The sequence below is a fragment of the Lutra lutra genome, chromosome 2 (assembly GCF_902655055.1).
Source record: "Lutra lutra chromosome 2, mLutLut1.2, whole genome shotgun sequence".
Taxonomy (NCBI): domain Eukaryota; kingdom Metazoa; phylum Chordata; class Mammalia; order Carnivora; family Mustelidae; genus Lutra; species Lutra lutra.
In genome coordinates, this window is record NC_062279.1 from 108,053,114 (window position 1) to 108,067,873 (window position 14,760).

The 14,760-nt window shown below is 44.5% G+C and overlaps 1 protein-coding gene across 5 annotated transcripts in view; it reads left to right on the forward strand.

Annotated features, from left to right (window-relative positions):
* The window catches only part of SGMS2 (sphingomyelin synthase 2), an 87,117-nt gene that overhangs the window by 67,046 nt on the left and 5,311 nt on the right, over window positions 1–14,760 (forward strand). For all 5 annotated transcript variants that reach the window (XM_047718165.1, XM_047718164.1, XM_047718166.1 and 2 more), the window contains exons 3-5: window positions 2,440–2,557; window positions 7,692–7,845; window positions 13,548–13,714. In XM_047718165.1, the coding sequence (XP_047574121.1) occupies window positions 2,440–2,557; window positions 7,692–7,845; window positions 13,548–13,714 (439 nt within the window). The remainder of the gene's footprint in view (window positions 1–2,439; window positions 2,558–7,691; window positions 7,846–13,547; window positions 13,715–14,760) is intronic.

Genomic DNA, 14,760 nt, shown 5'->3' on the forward strand with positions numbered 1-14,760 from the left:
GGGGCGCCTGGGTGGCTCAATCATTTAAGCATCTGGCTCTTGATTTCAGCTCAGGTCATGATTCCAGGGTCATCAGATCAAGTCCTGAGTCGGGCTCTGCGCTGAGCATGGAGCCTGCTTGAGATTCTCCCTCTCCGCCAAACAAACAAACTTGTGGTCATATAGCTGGCCACACATTGTGATGATATCCACTGTTTTGGTCATAATCCGTCATCAGAAACTTGTTGGGGAAATCATACTTTTTCTTTTCTTTCTTTCCTTTTTTTTTTTTTTGCTTTTGAGGTAGAATTGTAACTAATAGAATCATTTTTATAACTTGCTTTGAACATCCTAGCTGCGTGAGAAATCCTACTTGCTCTCTCTTATAAAAGCACCTTATAAAAAATCATTAGCAGTAGTTATTTTTCTAAATAAGGTTTCAGAGTGCACATTTTACCTTCTAAGTTAATTTTCAGTTCTGAATACAGCTGAACTCAGAATGCTGGAATAAATATAATTGGCTCATAATAATTCCTGCTTATTCACCTTGTCTAACAGCACGGAGCACACAGTTCAACACTCTTTTTGGGCCTGAGGTTGAAGCAAAGGGTGAATTGTTTTTCACTTAACCAAATGGAGAGACTTGCCCCTGATTACCACCCATTCCTTTTCAGTAGTAGAAAAGGCAGAGTTCGTATAGCAAGAAAGAAATGGCCTTATACAAAATAAATACTTTCACCTAATAGTCTTTTTTTTTAAAGACTTTATTTATTTATTTGATAGAGAGATCACAAGCAGCCAGAGAGGGAGGGGGAAGCAGGCTCCCCACTGAGCAGAGAGCCCGATGTGGGACTCGATCCCAGGAACCTGGAATCATGACCTGAGCTGAAGGCAGAGGCTTTAACCCACTGAGCCACCCAGGCACACTATTAGTCTATTTTTTTTAAAAGATTGTATTTATTTGAGAGAGAAAGAGTGCATAAGAGTGCACAAAAGAGGGAAAGGGAGAATCAGACTCCCCACTAAGCAGGGAGCTCAACATGGGGCTCAATCCCAAGACCCCGAGATCATGACCTGAGCTAAAGGCAGACACTTAACCAACTGAGCCACCTAGGCGCCCCTCATTTAGTAGTCTAGGTAGTCTTCTACTGTATATTTTGACCCCAGAAATCCTGGAATATTCTGAAAATAGCTACTGGAAACAAGCAACTAAAATTAGATTCATACATAATTCTGTAAATTAGAAGTCCCAGCAGTTACCTGAATTAGACTTTGATCCACGTCAGACCACAGTCTTGGAGAAAACTAAAAATATGCCACATGCCTGAAACCACCTAGTTTTCCAGAAGTCTTTGATCAGTATTCGTTTTGAAAGTTTGAGGCTCTGAAAATGAGAGACCTGTAGGAATATAGTTTATGTGCTGGGAAAGTTACAGCTAGCAATTCCAGGAGCTTTCAGGGCCCCCCATCTCTGACTCCCCAGAACCCAGACTTTAAGGACCCACCCCTAATTACACAGCAGAAAACAAGCTGTCATCTTCAGCTGGACATGAGGACACTCAGAACCCTCAAAGCCCACTCAGATAACCCATGGGGCCGTGGCGCCAACAGGAGCCTCTGTGTGCACAAAGTCAGACCTCTGGGAACCACTGCCTTGGAGTGAGGACTCAGGGGTACAGGACAAGTGCTAATGTTACTCCAAGACCACAGTCTCCACCAAAAAATATAAAGTGTAAAAGTACTTGTGGGATTTATCTTTTTTTTTTTTTTTTTTTTTTTGCTTTTTTTGATCAAGGTCAATTAAGCTCAAGGTAAACTGATCAGCCTAGAGCTCACCATTAAATGCTCATAAAGACACAAGGGTACTTCGGACAGTTTCAGAATCTAGTCCTCTGAAGATCTATATAATCCCAGACAGAATAGTTCATGCCCAAACTGTGAAAATACTTTTGGATGGTTTCCAAATAAACCTTGCTTATATAACTCAGGTTAAATTAGTTGCCCCATTTCCCTGTGTGTCCAATTATGTAATATCATCTTAGCTCATTACTAAATTCCTCTGCGACCATGGCTCGTTTATACCTTCGATACATTCTCAAGAGAAGGTTTTATTAATGCACCGTGTTGACGGAAAACAGACCAGTTCATTGAATTCTCTGGTGAAGAGCGCCTTTTTTAGGATAGGTGGTTGTCTAGAACCTTCATCTGCTATAACTTCCCCACTCCCCACAGACATTCCTTTTGGGTCCTAACCCTCCCAGATTTTTTCCAATAGGTGAACCTTCATTTCTGGAACAGTGGGTGGGCCGTTCACACATAAGCCTGTGTGTGAGCTCTGAAGTGGGTCTGCTCGTGCCCACTCTGTAATAATTCTGTATTCTGTTAAACGTTGTTTTGTGTTGAACTCGGAGCAGAAACCACGAGTCAACTTGTCTCTCCCCATCCCTGTTCTTCCTTCAGGTCAATCGTGGGACGCAGATTCTTTTTTATCATTGGGACTTTATACCTGTATCGCTGTATTACAATGTATGTCACCACTCTCCCTGTGCCCGGAATGCATTTCCAGTGTGCCCCAAAGGTAAGCGCCTCGGAGTTCGCGTGGAGAGGGAATGAAGAGAACACTTGGTGACACCTGCTCGCTCTGTGGCAGGTTCTTTTAGATACTCTTAGAGCTGGTCACTGCAGTCTGGTCCATTTCTTGTTTCTCTTTGGAGTTGGAGGGAAGACATTCCAATGTGTTCGCAAAACCTGTATCTTGGTGCATTAGAAATTCATGTGCTGCTAACTAAAAGTTACGGCAGGGTGTTCAGCTCTGCGTTTTGGCCTTCTCATTTACTTGTTCATGCACTTCTTCATTCTACACGTGTTAAAGCTGCTGCTGTGTACCGGGCCGGGCACTGTAGCCACAGCAGTGACCAAAGCAAAGTCGTCGTCCTTTGAGAGTTTATATTCTGTTGAGGGATGGCAGCCAAAAACTAAAGGCACCCCTTGTAACGTGATGTTTGTTAAGTCAGGCACTATCAGATGAAGAACAGAAAAGGTGAGCCAGGGTAATTGGGACGCTGCGGGTGGTACGACTTCAGAGAGAGAGAGAAAGGCTTCTGTAGTAAGAAAGCCTTGGGGCAAGACATAAGACAGTGAAGTGAGCTGTGTGGTTGGGCGGCACCCCAGGTCACAGCGGACTCAAGAGATGGCAGGGGGCCCATGTGGCTGAGTGGAGATTGGAAAGGCAGAGGTGGCCCAGGCCGTGGGTCCCCTAGGCCCTTTGTGGCCCACTAGAGTGAAGAGAAGTTGTTCGATTCAGGATGCATTTGGAAGGTAAGGCCAACAGGATGTGCTAAAAGTCAGATATGAGTGTAAGAGAAGCCAAGGAGGACCCCAAAGTTTTTAACACATGGAAAGACGGAGTGGCCTTTTGCTGGGATACACTTGGGAATGAATACCGAAACTGCTTGAGCGGGAGTCTCTCCAGGTAGAGTCATTTCTTGAGAGAGAGCCATTAATCATCTTAGACCCCAGGATGCCCTGGCTTATTAAAAAAAAAGAAAAAAAAGGAAACTTACAAATCATGTGATTTCTGGACAAGGGAGTGAAATCCAACATCATATTTTACTGAACACTAAGCAGATGTCCAAGGTGGAAGAAAAAATAGAGTTGTTCTAAGGAAGTCCACAGTCTCCCTTGCCAAATATAGGTGTGGTTTGGAGAAGCTATAATTTTACAAAGCCATCAAAGCAGAAAGTATCTGTAATTAAAACAGTGTACATATTGAATTTAAACATTGGCCGATTTTTAGTGAAACTAATTTAAGGCATGGGAGAAGCTCAGAAACATAATAAACACTCCGAAGGGGGTTATTGCTATGCGTTAAATGAAGAAGCGAGCACAGAAAAGAAGGCAAGCCCATCCCAGTAATGGGTGAGGTTTGCAGAGGTGAATTGCTGTGATTACAGAAAGAAAGCAAATTAAAGGTCACCTCCCCCCCCCCCGGAAGAGTTGCAATTTTCAGAAGCCACATCAGTACACGTACGACTGGCTAACCGAGCTACAAATACTCCCAGTGGGAGCCCTGGTGGCCTCCAGACTAGTCCGCCCCCTCGTTCCGTTGTCAAGACCTCTTGCTGCTGCATAAGCAGGCTGGCTGTGGGTGCTTGAGTAAGGGTTCAGTAACACGGACACACAGATCACTTCGACTGGAGGTGATGCGGTGGTACAGAGCAGAAGTCAGGATTGCTTTCTAAACGTGGGCCAGCCACAGGCCTTGAGTGCTCAGAGTTCTGCAGTTCCGAGGCTCCTAGGTCATCTACCTGCCTTCTCTGTTGCTGACTGCTCTCTGAGCCTGTGAGCGATGACGGGACCGCGTGTCTGGATACCACTCGGGTGGTGGGGGTGGAGGGGTTATCAAACACCGTCCTCACTGCTTAAAACAGCTTGTTCCTCGGTGGATACAGTCCCCACATGTGATTTCACAAGACTGGGGAAACCCTCGGAGTTTGGTTCTCCCCTTGCCTTCTCCCTTATCTATGCCTGGGGCTCCCTTAAAACAGCTTGTTCCTTGGTGGATACAGTCCCCACATGTGATTTCACAAGACTGGGGAAACCCTCGGAGTTTGGTTCTCCCCTTGCCTTCTCCCTTATCTATGCCTGGGGCTCCCTATGTAAGCATTTGCTTACAGATGCTGTCAGCCCACCAGTCCGAGTTTGGGGTTGCAGTCACAAAAACCTGTGTTCAGAGAAGTGTATGTGAATACATTTTGGCCCCGTCATTAGGACTTGCATGAAATGATGGAGTCTTTCCAACCCATTTTGCCACAGGCAAGAATGCTGGTCTGGGATAGCTCTAGTCCCTTCCCTGAGAAAGCTTTGCTGGCCATGGGTGCCCAGAGGACTTTTCTTCTGAACTAAAGGGACAGTGCAGGGTGAGTTTTCTGGTTTGGCACCAGCCGGTCTGGGCTCTCTTGTACTTTCTTGTGGGACATGGCATGCGGCAGGGACAGCTCCAGGAACCCTTAAGAGCACCGAGCTCTGTCTGCTCTGGGTGCTTGTGATCGACGATGCCTGTCCTCTTAGTCATCTACATCTTCTGTTCGTACCCAGTCAGGGCATGGAATGGTGTCTGAGAAAATGAGGAAATTAATAAGAACTAGAGTCTTAAGTGGTGAGTGATGCAGTCCCAGTGAACCAAAACAGAATTAGAAAAAAAAAAAAAAAAAAAATTAACCCCAACTCTCACCATTAGCCTCCCCCACTCTCCCCAGTTTTCTTTCTACCTCTTCACCCCCACTTTCTTGAGGTGCTATTTAGCATTTACACGGAGCACAAATGGACATCTAGGATAGCAATGACAGGATTGAGGAATTATGAACTGCGAAAAGACAGAGCAAGAAGAGAGCGTGCTTCGTCTGTTCTGTAAAGGCATAATGAATCCAGGGCTCTCAGAAATCTCCATTCACCCTCGCTGCTGAAAGGAAGAGGGGAGAAGACCATGTGTGCCAATAGTTCAGTCCCTGGTCTGCTGAGACCTTTGGGTCTGTCTAATCCGGGGTCAAGGGAGGGACTGATGGCTTTAAGTGTTTCTGCCCTTAGAGAATTAGAGTATTGAGTTGGGATAGGTGAGCAGATTAAAAAAAAAAGTTAGAGTTTTGAAATGAAGAAGAATGTGTCCTTTTAAACTGGGAACACAGGGGTTGGGCAGCATGTGTACTTTTTAATTTTATCTCGGTGTTAACGGTTGTTTGTACCAACCACGTGATGAGGAGTTCCTGAAGGACTGTGACTGATCCGATAAAGCCCGAGGTGGAGACTGTCTTCCACCTCAAGGCATGTCACATTATGTCATGTAGTTTGCAGTGCACCACCCTGAGGTTCGCCTGGAGGGGGTCCTGCCACTCCATCAGCAGTGCTTACCCTTCCCCACGGGATCCTCTGCTGCCTTCCAGATCCTATCTTTTCAAGGCAGGATCACCTGCTCCCTGGCATGTTGGTTTAAGGACTCTCAAGTCCTTTCTTTTTTTTTTTTTTTTTTTTTTAAGATTTTATTTATCCATTTGAGAGAGAGAGAGCCAGAGCAGAGGGGAGCAGTAGAGGGAGAGGGAGAAGCAGGCTCCCCACTGACAGGGAGCCGGATGTGGGATTTGATCCCAGAACCCTGGAATCATGACCTGAGCTTAACAGCTGCTTAACAGTTTGAGCAACCCGGGCACCCCAAGGACTATGAAGTCTTGATAAAATATCTATGTTCTGGTTTTGCCACCTGTGCTTGGCCTAAGCAAACTTTTGAAGAAAGTCACTTCTCACTTTACCATCTAATCCTGGTTTACAGCATTTTCTCTCGCAGAGCCTTATTCTCAACTATCAACCAATCACGGTGTGTTTGCCTTTTTACATGGGTCATCTGAATACCAGAAAGCTTTCCAGATCCATATGATTTTTTTTTTTTTTTAATCAGGAAGGTTCTAGGGTCCCCAGGAGTGATGTTTTCGGCAGGGAATCCTACCCCGATTCCTGTCCTGCTGGATAGGATGGTTTTCCAGTTGCTTTAGAGGCTAACTGAATTTCTCTACTCCCGGACCCTCCTCCCATCTACCCGTAGGTATCTACCTTCCTTCACTCCCTTGCATCTACTTGGGCTTCTGCCTGTTTTCAGCACCTGTTAAACCACTACCAAGGCTGGACTGGCCATGCTTCAGGGGCCAGTTGCCTAAAGGATCATCATTGAGTATAAAAGGTAGCATGTCCTAGAACTGGCCCCTTAGGTCCCCAATGACTAGTTATTAGTGGTCTTTCTGTATTTCTCTTTTCATGTGTACTGTTACCCAAATATATTTCTGAGGATTATTCTTTGATTTTCTACACCTGCTCACCTGATACTAGATTGATCTGAAACCTTCTTTCTGGCTCCCAAGCATTTCAGTATTCCAGTTTTCCATGCCTACCATTTTGACCCACTCCGTCTACTACTCCTTCCTATATGCATCAGTTTTAATGGGATATAAACTTTTGGCTATTGGGTCAAACTTCTGTCCTAGCCCATCATTCTTTCCTATGTCATCATGGTGGCTTCTAGGGGCTTCTGTACCACTGTCCACCAGAGCACTCCTCTGTCCCTCTGCAATAACAGATTATTTCCTTAGGGGATGTTTTTCCTGACCAAAGCTACTCACTTTTAAAGCTGTCAATACATCTCTAATGCACCATTTGCAAACCTATTTGAATTATGTAATGTGTTGCAACTCCTAACTGTAAATGTCTTGATCAGATATTAATACAGCTCTGTGCACACTTTAGGCTGCCCACTTAACACAAGGTCCCCAAACACACTTTAGAATATTAGTAATGTGGTATTCAGCTGAATCAAATATTAACCATCCGAAACCCTGACATCCCCCTACAAAGAGGAAAGAAAGTAGCTTTGATCTTTTTAGTGCATAGCTGTGGTGAAGTCATTGGTTATTAATATTTTTAAAAGCTTTGCCCAAGGACACACCACCACCAAACATATTATTAGTAACATACTGAATAATTGAAAACGTGTCACTAAAACTCGCCAGTACAACAAACTGAATTTGTGGATCTTCCCCCTTGGCTTCTTTTTGACTTTTTTAAGTTAAAAGGGAAAAAAGCACAACCTTTTCTTCTAAGTATCACACAAATTAGGCTGAAGTGTGATTTTACTGGCTCGTAAATTTTCTTCCTGATCTTGTGTCTTTCAGCTCAACGGAGACTCGCAGGCGAAAATACAACGAATTCTACGATTGATTTCTGGTGGTGGGCTGTCCATAACTGGATCCCATATCCTGTGCGGAGACTTCCTCTTCAGCGGTCACACCGTTGTGCTGACACTTACTTATTTGTTCATCAAAGAATGTGAGTACTAACTCCTTCCAACTCTGTTGACTACTGTCGTGGGAGGGATCCCGAAGCCTGGAAACTGATGGGAACCCTTGTTCCATTAGGATGGCTAGCTATGAAAGAGACAGGTGTGCACCTGTGTGTATGTGCATATTTAAATCATTTCAACTAGCCGTATGTGATTTGGACACCGGAGGTTTAAAACCTGGATTCTCTAACATTTAGCATGCCGCCACAATGTCTCTCACCCTCCTCTTCTCAAAGTATGGAAAAGTTATTATAGTGTTGCAACTAAGAAAAAGTGTTGGGCTTATTGCAAAAAGAATCAGTGCACTGGAAATGTAAATGACTTATGAGTGAAAATTCCATTGTATGGAACGTCCATTCCATCATTCCAAATAATTTAATGTTTTCCCCCTTTTTAGATGTTTTCTTGTCCCATTCCAGTGTCACCATTTTCCACCTGAGTTCTATGATTTTTTTTTTTTAAGATTTTATTTATTTATTTGACAGAGAGATCACAAGCAGGCAGAGAGGCAGGCAGAGAGAGGAGGAAGCAGGCTCCCTGCTGAGCAGAGAGCCCGATGCGGGGCTCGATCCCAGGACTCTGAGATCATGACCTGAGCCGAAGGCAGCGGCTTAACCCACTGAGCCACCCAGGCGCCCTCTATGATCTTTTTTTTTAAGATTTTGTTTATTTGGGGCACCTGGGTGGCTCAGTGGGTTAAGCCGCTGCCTTCGGCTCAGGTCATGATCTCAGAGTCCTGGGATCGAGCCCCGCATCGGGCTCTCTGCTCAGCAGGGAGCCTGCTTCCTCCTCTCTCTGCCTGCCTCTCTGCCTGCTTGTGATCTCTCTGTCAAATAAATAAATAAAATCTTAAAAAAAAAAAAAGATTTTGTTTATTTGACAGACAAATTTATTTATTTATTTTTATTTATTTATTTATTTACTTACTTATTTATTTATTTGACACAAGTAGGCAGAGAGGCAGGCAGAGAGAGGAAGGGAAGCAGGTTCTCCACTGAGCAGAGAGCCCAATGCGGGGCTCGATCCCAGGACCCTGGATCATGACCCGAGCCGAAGGCAGAGGCTTTGACCCACTGAGCCACCCAGGTGTCCTGATTTAGTAGGCATCTTTAAGGAACATTTTGCCAGTATTGATCATTTCTTTCTACAGAACAATGTGTAGGCAAGAACGTGAAGTATCTTTCCATAATAATACACTTAATTCCCATTCTACAAAATCCTTGTGTATACCATCAGCTTTCAGGGCTGGTATAAGGCCTCCTTCATTGTGGGCTCTGTATTTTAGTCACCAGGCAGATCCCCTTGTTGTCGATTTCTGACGTTTGATTTAATGAGACCCATTATCTCAAAGTCCTTTCAAAGTGAGTGATACTTTTTCCTTGCAACACTGGTCAGATTAACCTTCCCCTTTAGTTTCAGGACCCTCTCCAGTGTTTCTTAGAGCTTTATCTCAACTTTCTTCACTTATGCAGCATTGTAAGGAAGTCTTCTGGCAAAGACCAGCAGAAGGATGCTTCCCCATCTGTTGTCCTGCTTCTTCTACCCTCTCTTGGCCTGTCATTAATCCAAACAGGTTCAGCCTCTCCCAGTGGCAGTGTGGAATCAGAGTTTATCTGTTAGTGGTGCAGAAGGAAGGTTTTTTTTTGGGAGGGGGGTTAGGTTTTTTTATTTATTAGAGAGAGAGAGAGAGATCACAAGTAGGCAGAGCAGCAGACAGAGAGGGGGAAGCAGGCTCCCCGCTGAGCAGAGAACCCGATGCAGGGCTCGATCCCAGGACCCTGAGCCATAGGGAGAGGCTTAACCCACTGAGCCACCCAGGCACCCCCAGAAAGGAGTTCTTGTCTTTTAGGTTTCCTGTGGTTTTTTTAGGTTTAAATTCTGCTTTGAGAGTATTATGACAAAGATCTGAGGTTCTTTACAGTAGATGAACTGAAGTCTTTTTTTGGTAAGAATTGTGTAGCTTCTGAGTTGTTTCCTTTGTAAATGCCACACGCCCACTTGGGGTACAGAGAGTATAGCGTGTTAAGTGCACAGCATCCATCACATCTGTTTTATGGCAGAGGGCATTCTGGAACTTTCCTCTTATTTCTGCCTTCACCCTCATGCTGTGGGAGGTGGTAATGGGAAGAAACCTGAGTCTGTTTCTGCACCAAAATCAGGGGGTTGTCTCTTCCTTAAGTGTCAGTCACTACATGTCTAAGTCCTGGTTACTGGTTCTGATGAGCTAATAGAGTGATCTGTGTCATTTATGATTCTAACTCTAACTTTTGTTGGAAAAAGTTCCACCGGTGTGTAAGATCCATTATTTGCCAGTCCAGGGGTGTATTGGAGTTACAGAAGCTTCTCTCTAATCTGAAAATCATAGGAAACTTACAGAAGAAGATGAGGCTAAGGATGGGGAAGAATTTCGTGTTGGAGCAAAGCCCTTGTGGGTTCAAAGTAATGAAGAGAACCACCCCAGAAGACCGAGGACCAATTGTATAAAATAACCAAAGACCAAGGGCTGTTGTCAGCAATAGCAAAGAAACCTAATACTCTGTGCCAGGCACTATTCTAAGCCCTGGATGCAAAATAACTCACTTACCCCTGCAGCCACCCGAAGAGAGAAGCCCTGTTTTCCCCATTTTTCAGAGGGGAACTTAAACATCAAGAGAATCACTTCCCACAGTCTCCAGTTGGTAACTGGAGGACGGGATGTTCCAACTCAACCAGGCTGACCCCAGAGGTTATGCTGTTAATTTCTTGGCTCTGTTTAGAATATTGGGGAACCCAAGTTGTCTGAGCTTATAAAATTGCTAAGGAATTGTCTGGGTCTCTTGCTGATGATCTTTCTTTTACTTTAGAGCAATAGCAATGCAGTATGTAGAGAGATTTTCTTCCCCTGGCATGATGTTGGCTTGAGGTTTTTAAAACTTGTGTAAGTTTACATACAGCTGTGAAAGAATTATCTTCACCTTTTTCTCATTTTTGGTGAGAAATGAAATGGCAGATCTGTGATGCTTAATACAAACCTGGCTCTAGAATTGGTTCTGCCGATGAACAGAGCATTGCATATGTGTGCTTGTTTCCCATGCAATTAGGAAAAACCATCACCTTCTAAATGATCCCATGTATTGTCGTTCTGAGTAAGCCGTGCTCCCAGTGGCTTCTTTGAGCAGTCTGCTTCTAGAATTCGATGCATCTTTCCTATGTTTTTTTGTCGTCCCGCCTTTTGATCTGTTTGGTCTCTTTCCTTGTTTGTGTGGTTGTCATGAGTAGATTTGAATGGCGTCAAGAGAACAGATGAAAACGTGGGACCAGGACCGTTTTTGTGGGCTTTCCACAGTTATGTAAATATTATCACTGGGGCCTGAGTTCCTTATAAAATTAGCCTGAAGAAGTCAGCCCTAGTGGTTAGAACCAAATGTCTTGCTAGGAAAGGGGGAAATTTTTCTTTTCTTTCTTTCTTTCTTTTTTTTTTTTTAAACCTTGCTACTACAGAAAACCCACTATCTGTATGATTATTCAATGACAGCTAGGGCTAGGATCCCACACAGACAAGTGGAGTGGATTAATATTTGTATCACCATATTTCAGCTCTGTGTTCTTTCTGTGGAAGAATGGGAAAGCAGAAAGGGGTTACCATTTTCCCATTTCTATTTCAAGATAATTTATACAAAATCTTTTCTTCGGGTCAGCCACTGTGCTCAGTTAGTGAGCCGTGGTCGCAATGTGACTGCATAACGGGGAACACATTTCTGTGGCAGAGCAGCGGTAGTATTTCCAGCCCTTCCTGAAACTTCGTTCTTAATTCCACAAGCAGTAAAATGACCGTTCAGCCCACCCCTTCACTCCTTGTCTGCTTCAGCTTTGCTTCTTGTGGATAAATAAAGGCAAAATGGTCCTGGCTTGCCCAATCAGTTCCCACTTCTAAGGCAATAAGTACCAGGTGACCTATCAGCAGAGGAAGCTGGGTGGGTGGGAGATCTTGGGGAAGGGGTGGAGTTTGGAATTCTAAAGAAGGCACAGTTAGGGAAGGCTCCAGATTTCTAAATGGTGGCTCCATTTTGAGTATTCTCCGCCTAACAGAACAGTTATGGGGCCTGGATCTGGCCACCCAAGCCATAAGGCCTCTTCCAGCTTTAAAACTCTAGGAGTCTGTCAGTTATGTGCTAGAACTTAGAGGCAGGATGAACCAACTGAGAAGGAATAAGGAGCGCCTTCAAAAATGGAAAACTCAGGCTTCCAGTCACAAATACAGGCTTATTATCTTTCTGTCCCACTTGGGATCAAAATTGTTTTTCATTTGAAAGATACCTGATGGGCGCCTGGGTGGCTCAGTTGGTTAAGCGACTGCCTTCAGCTCAGGTCATGATCCTGGAGTCCGGGATCGAGTCCCACATCAGGCTCCCAGCTCCACGGGGAGTCTGCTTCTCCCTCTGACCTTCTCCTCGCTCATGCTCTCTCTCACTGTCTCTCTCTTCTCTCAAATAAATAAATAAAATGTTTTAAAAAAAAAAAAATGAAAGATACCTGATTTGGTATTTCCTCCGAACTTCTGGAAATGGACCCTCTTGGTCTTTGACCATAGTTCTGTACTTAGAAATAAATGTCACTATGAATAGAGACACAGGTAAAGAGGAAATGATTCTGTTTATGAGAGTATTAACATTGTGAGCCAATAAGGCTTTAAAATAGAAAAAAAAAGGAGGGGGGTGATGCCTGGGTGGCTTAGTCGTTAAGCATCTGCCTTTGACTCAGGTCATGATCCCAGGGTCCTGGAATTGAGTCCCACATGGGCTCCCTGCTCAGCAGGAAGCCTGCTTCTCCCTCTCCCACTCCCCCTGCTTGTGTTCCCCTCTCTCGCTGTGTCTCTCTCCGTCAAATAAATAAATAAAATCTTTAAAATAAAATGAAATAAAGGAAACCACTGTTAAAGAAAAGAGAAAGATATTGGCAATGAACCAGAGGTTGCGTCTCTACCTGTGTGGGCTTGGCACCTGTGGGGGCAAGCTGTGGGCCTGATCCTGTCTCACCTGATGCGTGCTCTGGTTCTCTCTTACAGCTGATCAATAGGATGACCTTCTTAGTGGACTCACTAGGAAGGCTAAAATCCACAAGTGAATGAGCCAGGATCCTAAGCTTTATATAGGGAGCACTTATAGTTGATATTAGCAATAACAGTATAAAACTGCTGAGAAGCAAAATATTGCTAGCCGAATGCTGTTTTTCTCCCTCTGGAGAAATCAGAGTAATTTTCTGTATGACCTGAAATGACTCTTGCTTTCTCATTTTCCTCCATATTTTCCTTGACAACTACCCTTGCTTTTGACCCCTACTGCTTTTCTTCCCAGTGGGATCCCTTCCATGAGCCGGTATGAGCCAGTTCCAACCACCCTAATAAACAACTCTGCTCTCTTCCTTATTGAATGGCTTAGCAGTAAGCAAGGTCTAGGATGTCTAGAGAAGGACTGTTCTCCAGTGAATGACTGTTCCACCTGCCACCAGGGGTCTCCCTCCTGCTCCCTCCCTGTCTCAGCAAATCCTGAGGGGTTGACAGTGACTGTCTGGGGGGTTAATCGTTTCCTCCTTCCGCTGACTTCCTGATCTTAGATTATTCTACTTAAGGTCATTAGCGTAGACGGTAATAGGTAATCGTTAAATTCATCTCTGGGAATCCCATTAATGCTATGCTTTTTCTACCATCTAGATTCGCCTCGTCACTTCTGGTGGTATCATTTAATCTGCTGGCTGCTGAGTGCCGCCGGGATCATCTGCATCCTTGTAGCTCATGAACACTATACTGTTGATGTGATCATTGCTTATTACATTACAACACGGCTGTTTTGGTGGTACCATTCAATGGCCAATGAAAAGGTGAGAGCAGTGAAGTCATCCCTGGGTAATTTCTTTTGTTTCAGTGCAGTGGCCCTTTCTTCATACAGCGGGGGTTCAGATAGCTTTGTGGGGATGACCATGGGGTGGCCACTCACGTGTGTGGTCTGGGTCAGTTCACTGAAACGTAGACCCATAATGGCCTCTTCAACCAAATCATGTCACAAATATAAATGACATTTAAGGACCAAAGTTCCGTAAAATTATAGAGCACAGTGTTTTCCTCATTTGACTAATCAGTACTAGAACTGAAGAAGTATAAATGCTAACTTGAAATACAGGAACCTTCTCTCTAGAAGCATTGTGCTGCAGCTTGGTAAGACGTGCTCCCTGCCCTCAAAGAACCTAATTTTGAGGAAAAGAATAGCAATTATTTTTAAACTTCAGGCAAAATAAGTAGTCCGTGGATTCCTGGATTTAGTATATCTTTTGGTGATACTGGGCTCTCTGGCCTCCCTTCTTATACTTCCTTATTTGTTACTGTTGCCTTCTGTCCCCAGACAACCTTGTCTTTGCTTCTGCTGCTCACGCTGTAAGAGCTAACTGAAAGGCTATTTCTTCTGGGAAGACTCCCTAACTCTTGCTCTCTTCCTGTCATCCCAGGATGGGATGGTTCCTCCCCTTCTCTGTGTTTTCCTAGTCTAGGGGTGTGTATGTGTGCCTGGTGTCAGAGAGTGAGCCCGTGTAGCACGATTTTTCTTTGGATAGTCTTGCCGTATTGTCCAGTGCATACAATTTGTGAGCAGATGTTCTCTGTAAAGGGTCTAATTCCAGCTCTCATTTAGTGGTATCCACAGATAGATGCCCTCTCAGTGGGTAGCTCTCCTCCCATTTTGTAGACTCCCATTTCCACCTTCCTTCCTTCTTACACTTCCATCTGGGTGTCTCCTTACACCATCCACCTAAAACCTTCACCTTAGATTTGCTCTACCCTGTGAGCTCGCCTTTCACCCCTCCACCTTCCTCAGCCTCGACCACCTGCTCACATGTCCTGAGATTGGGTCCTCCTGGCCGACCCTCACATCCAT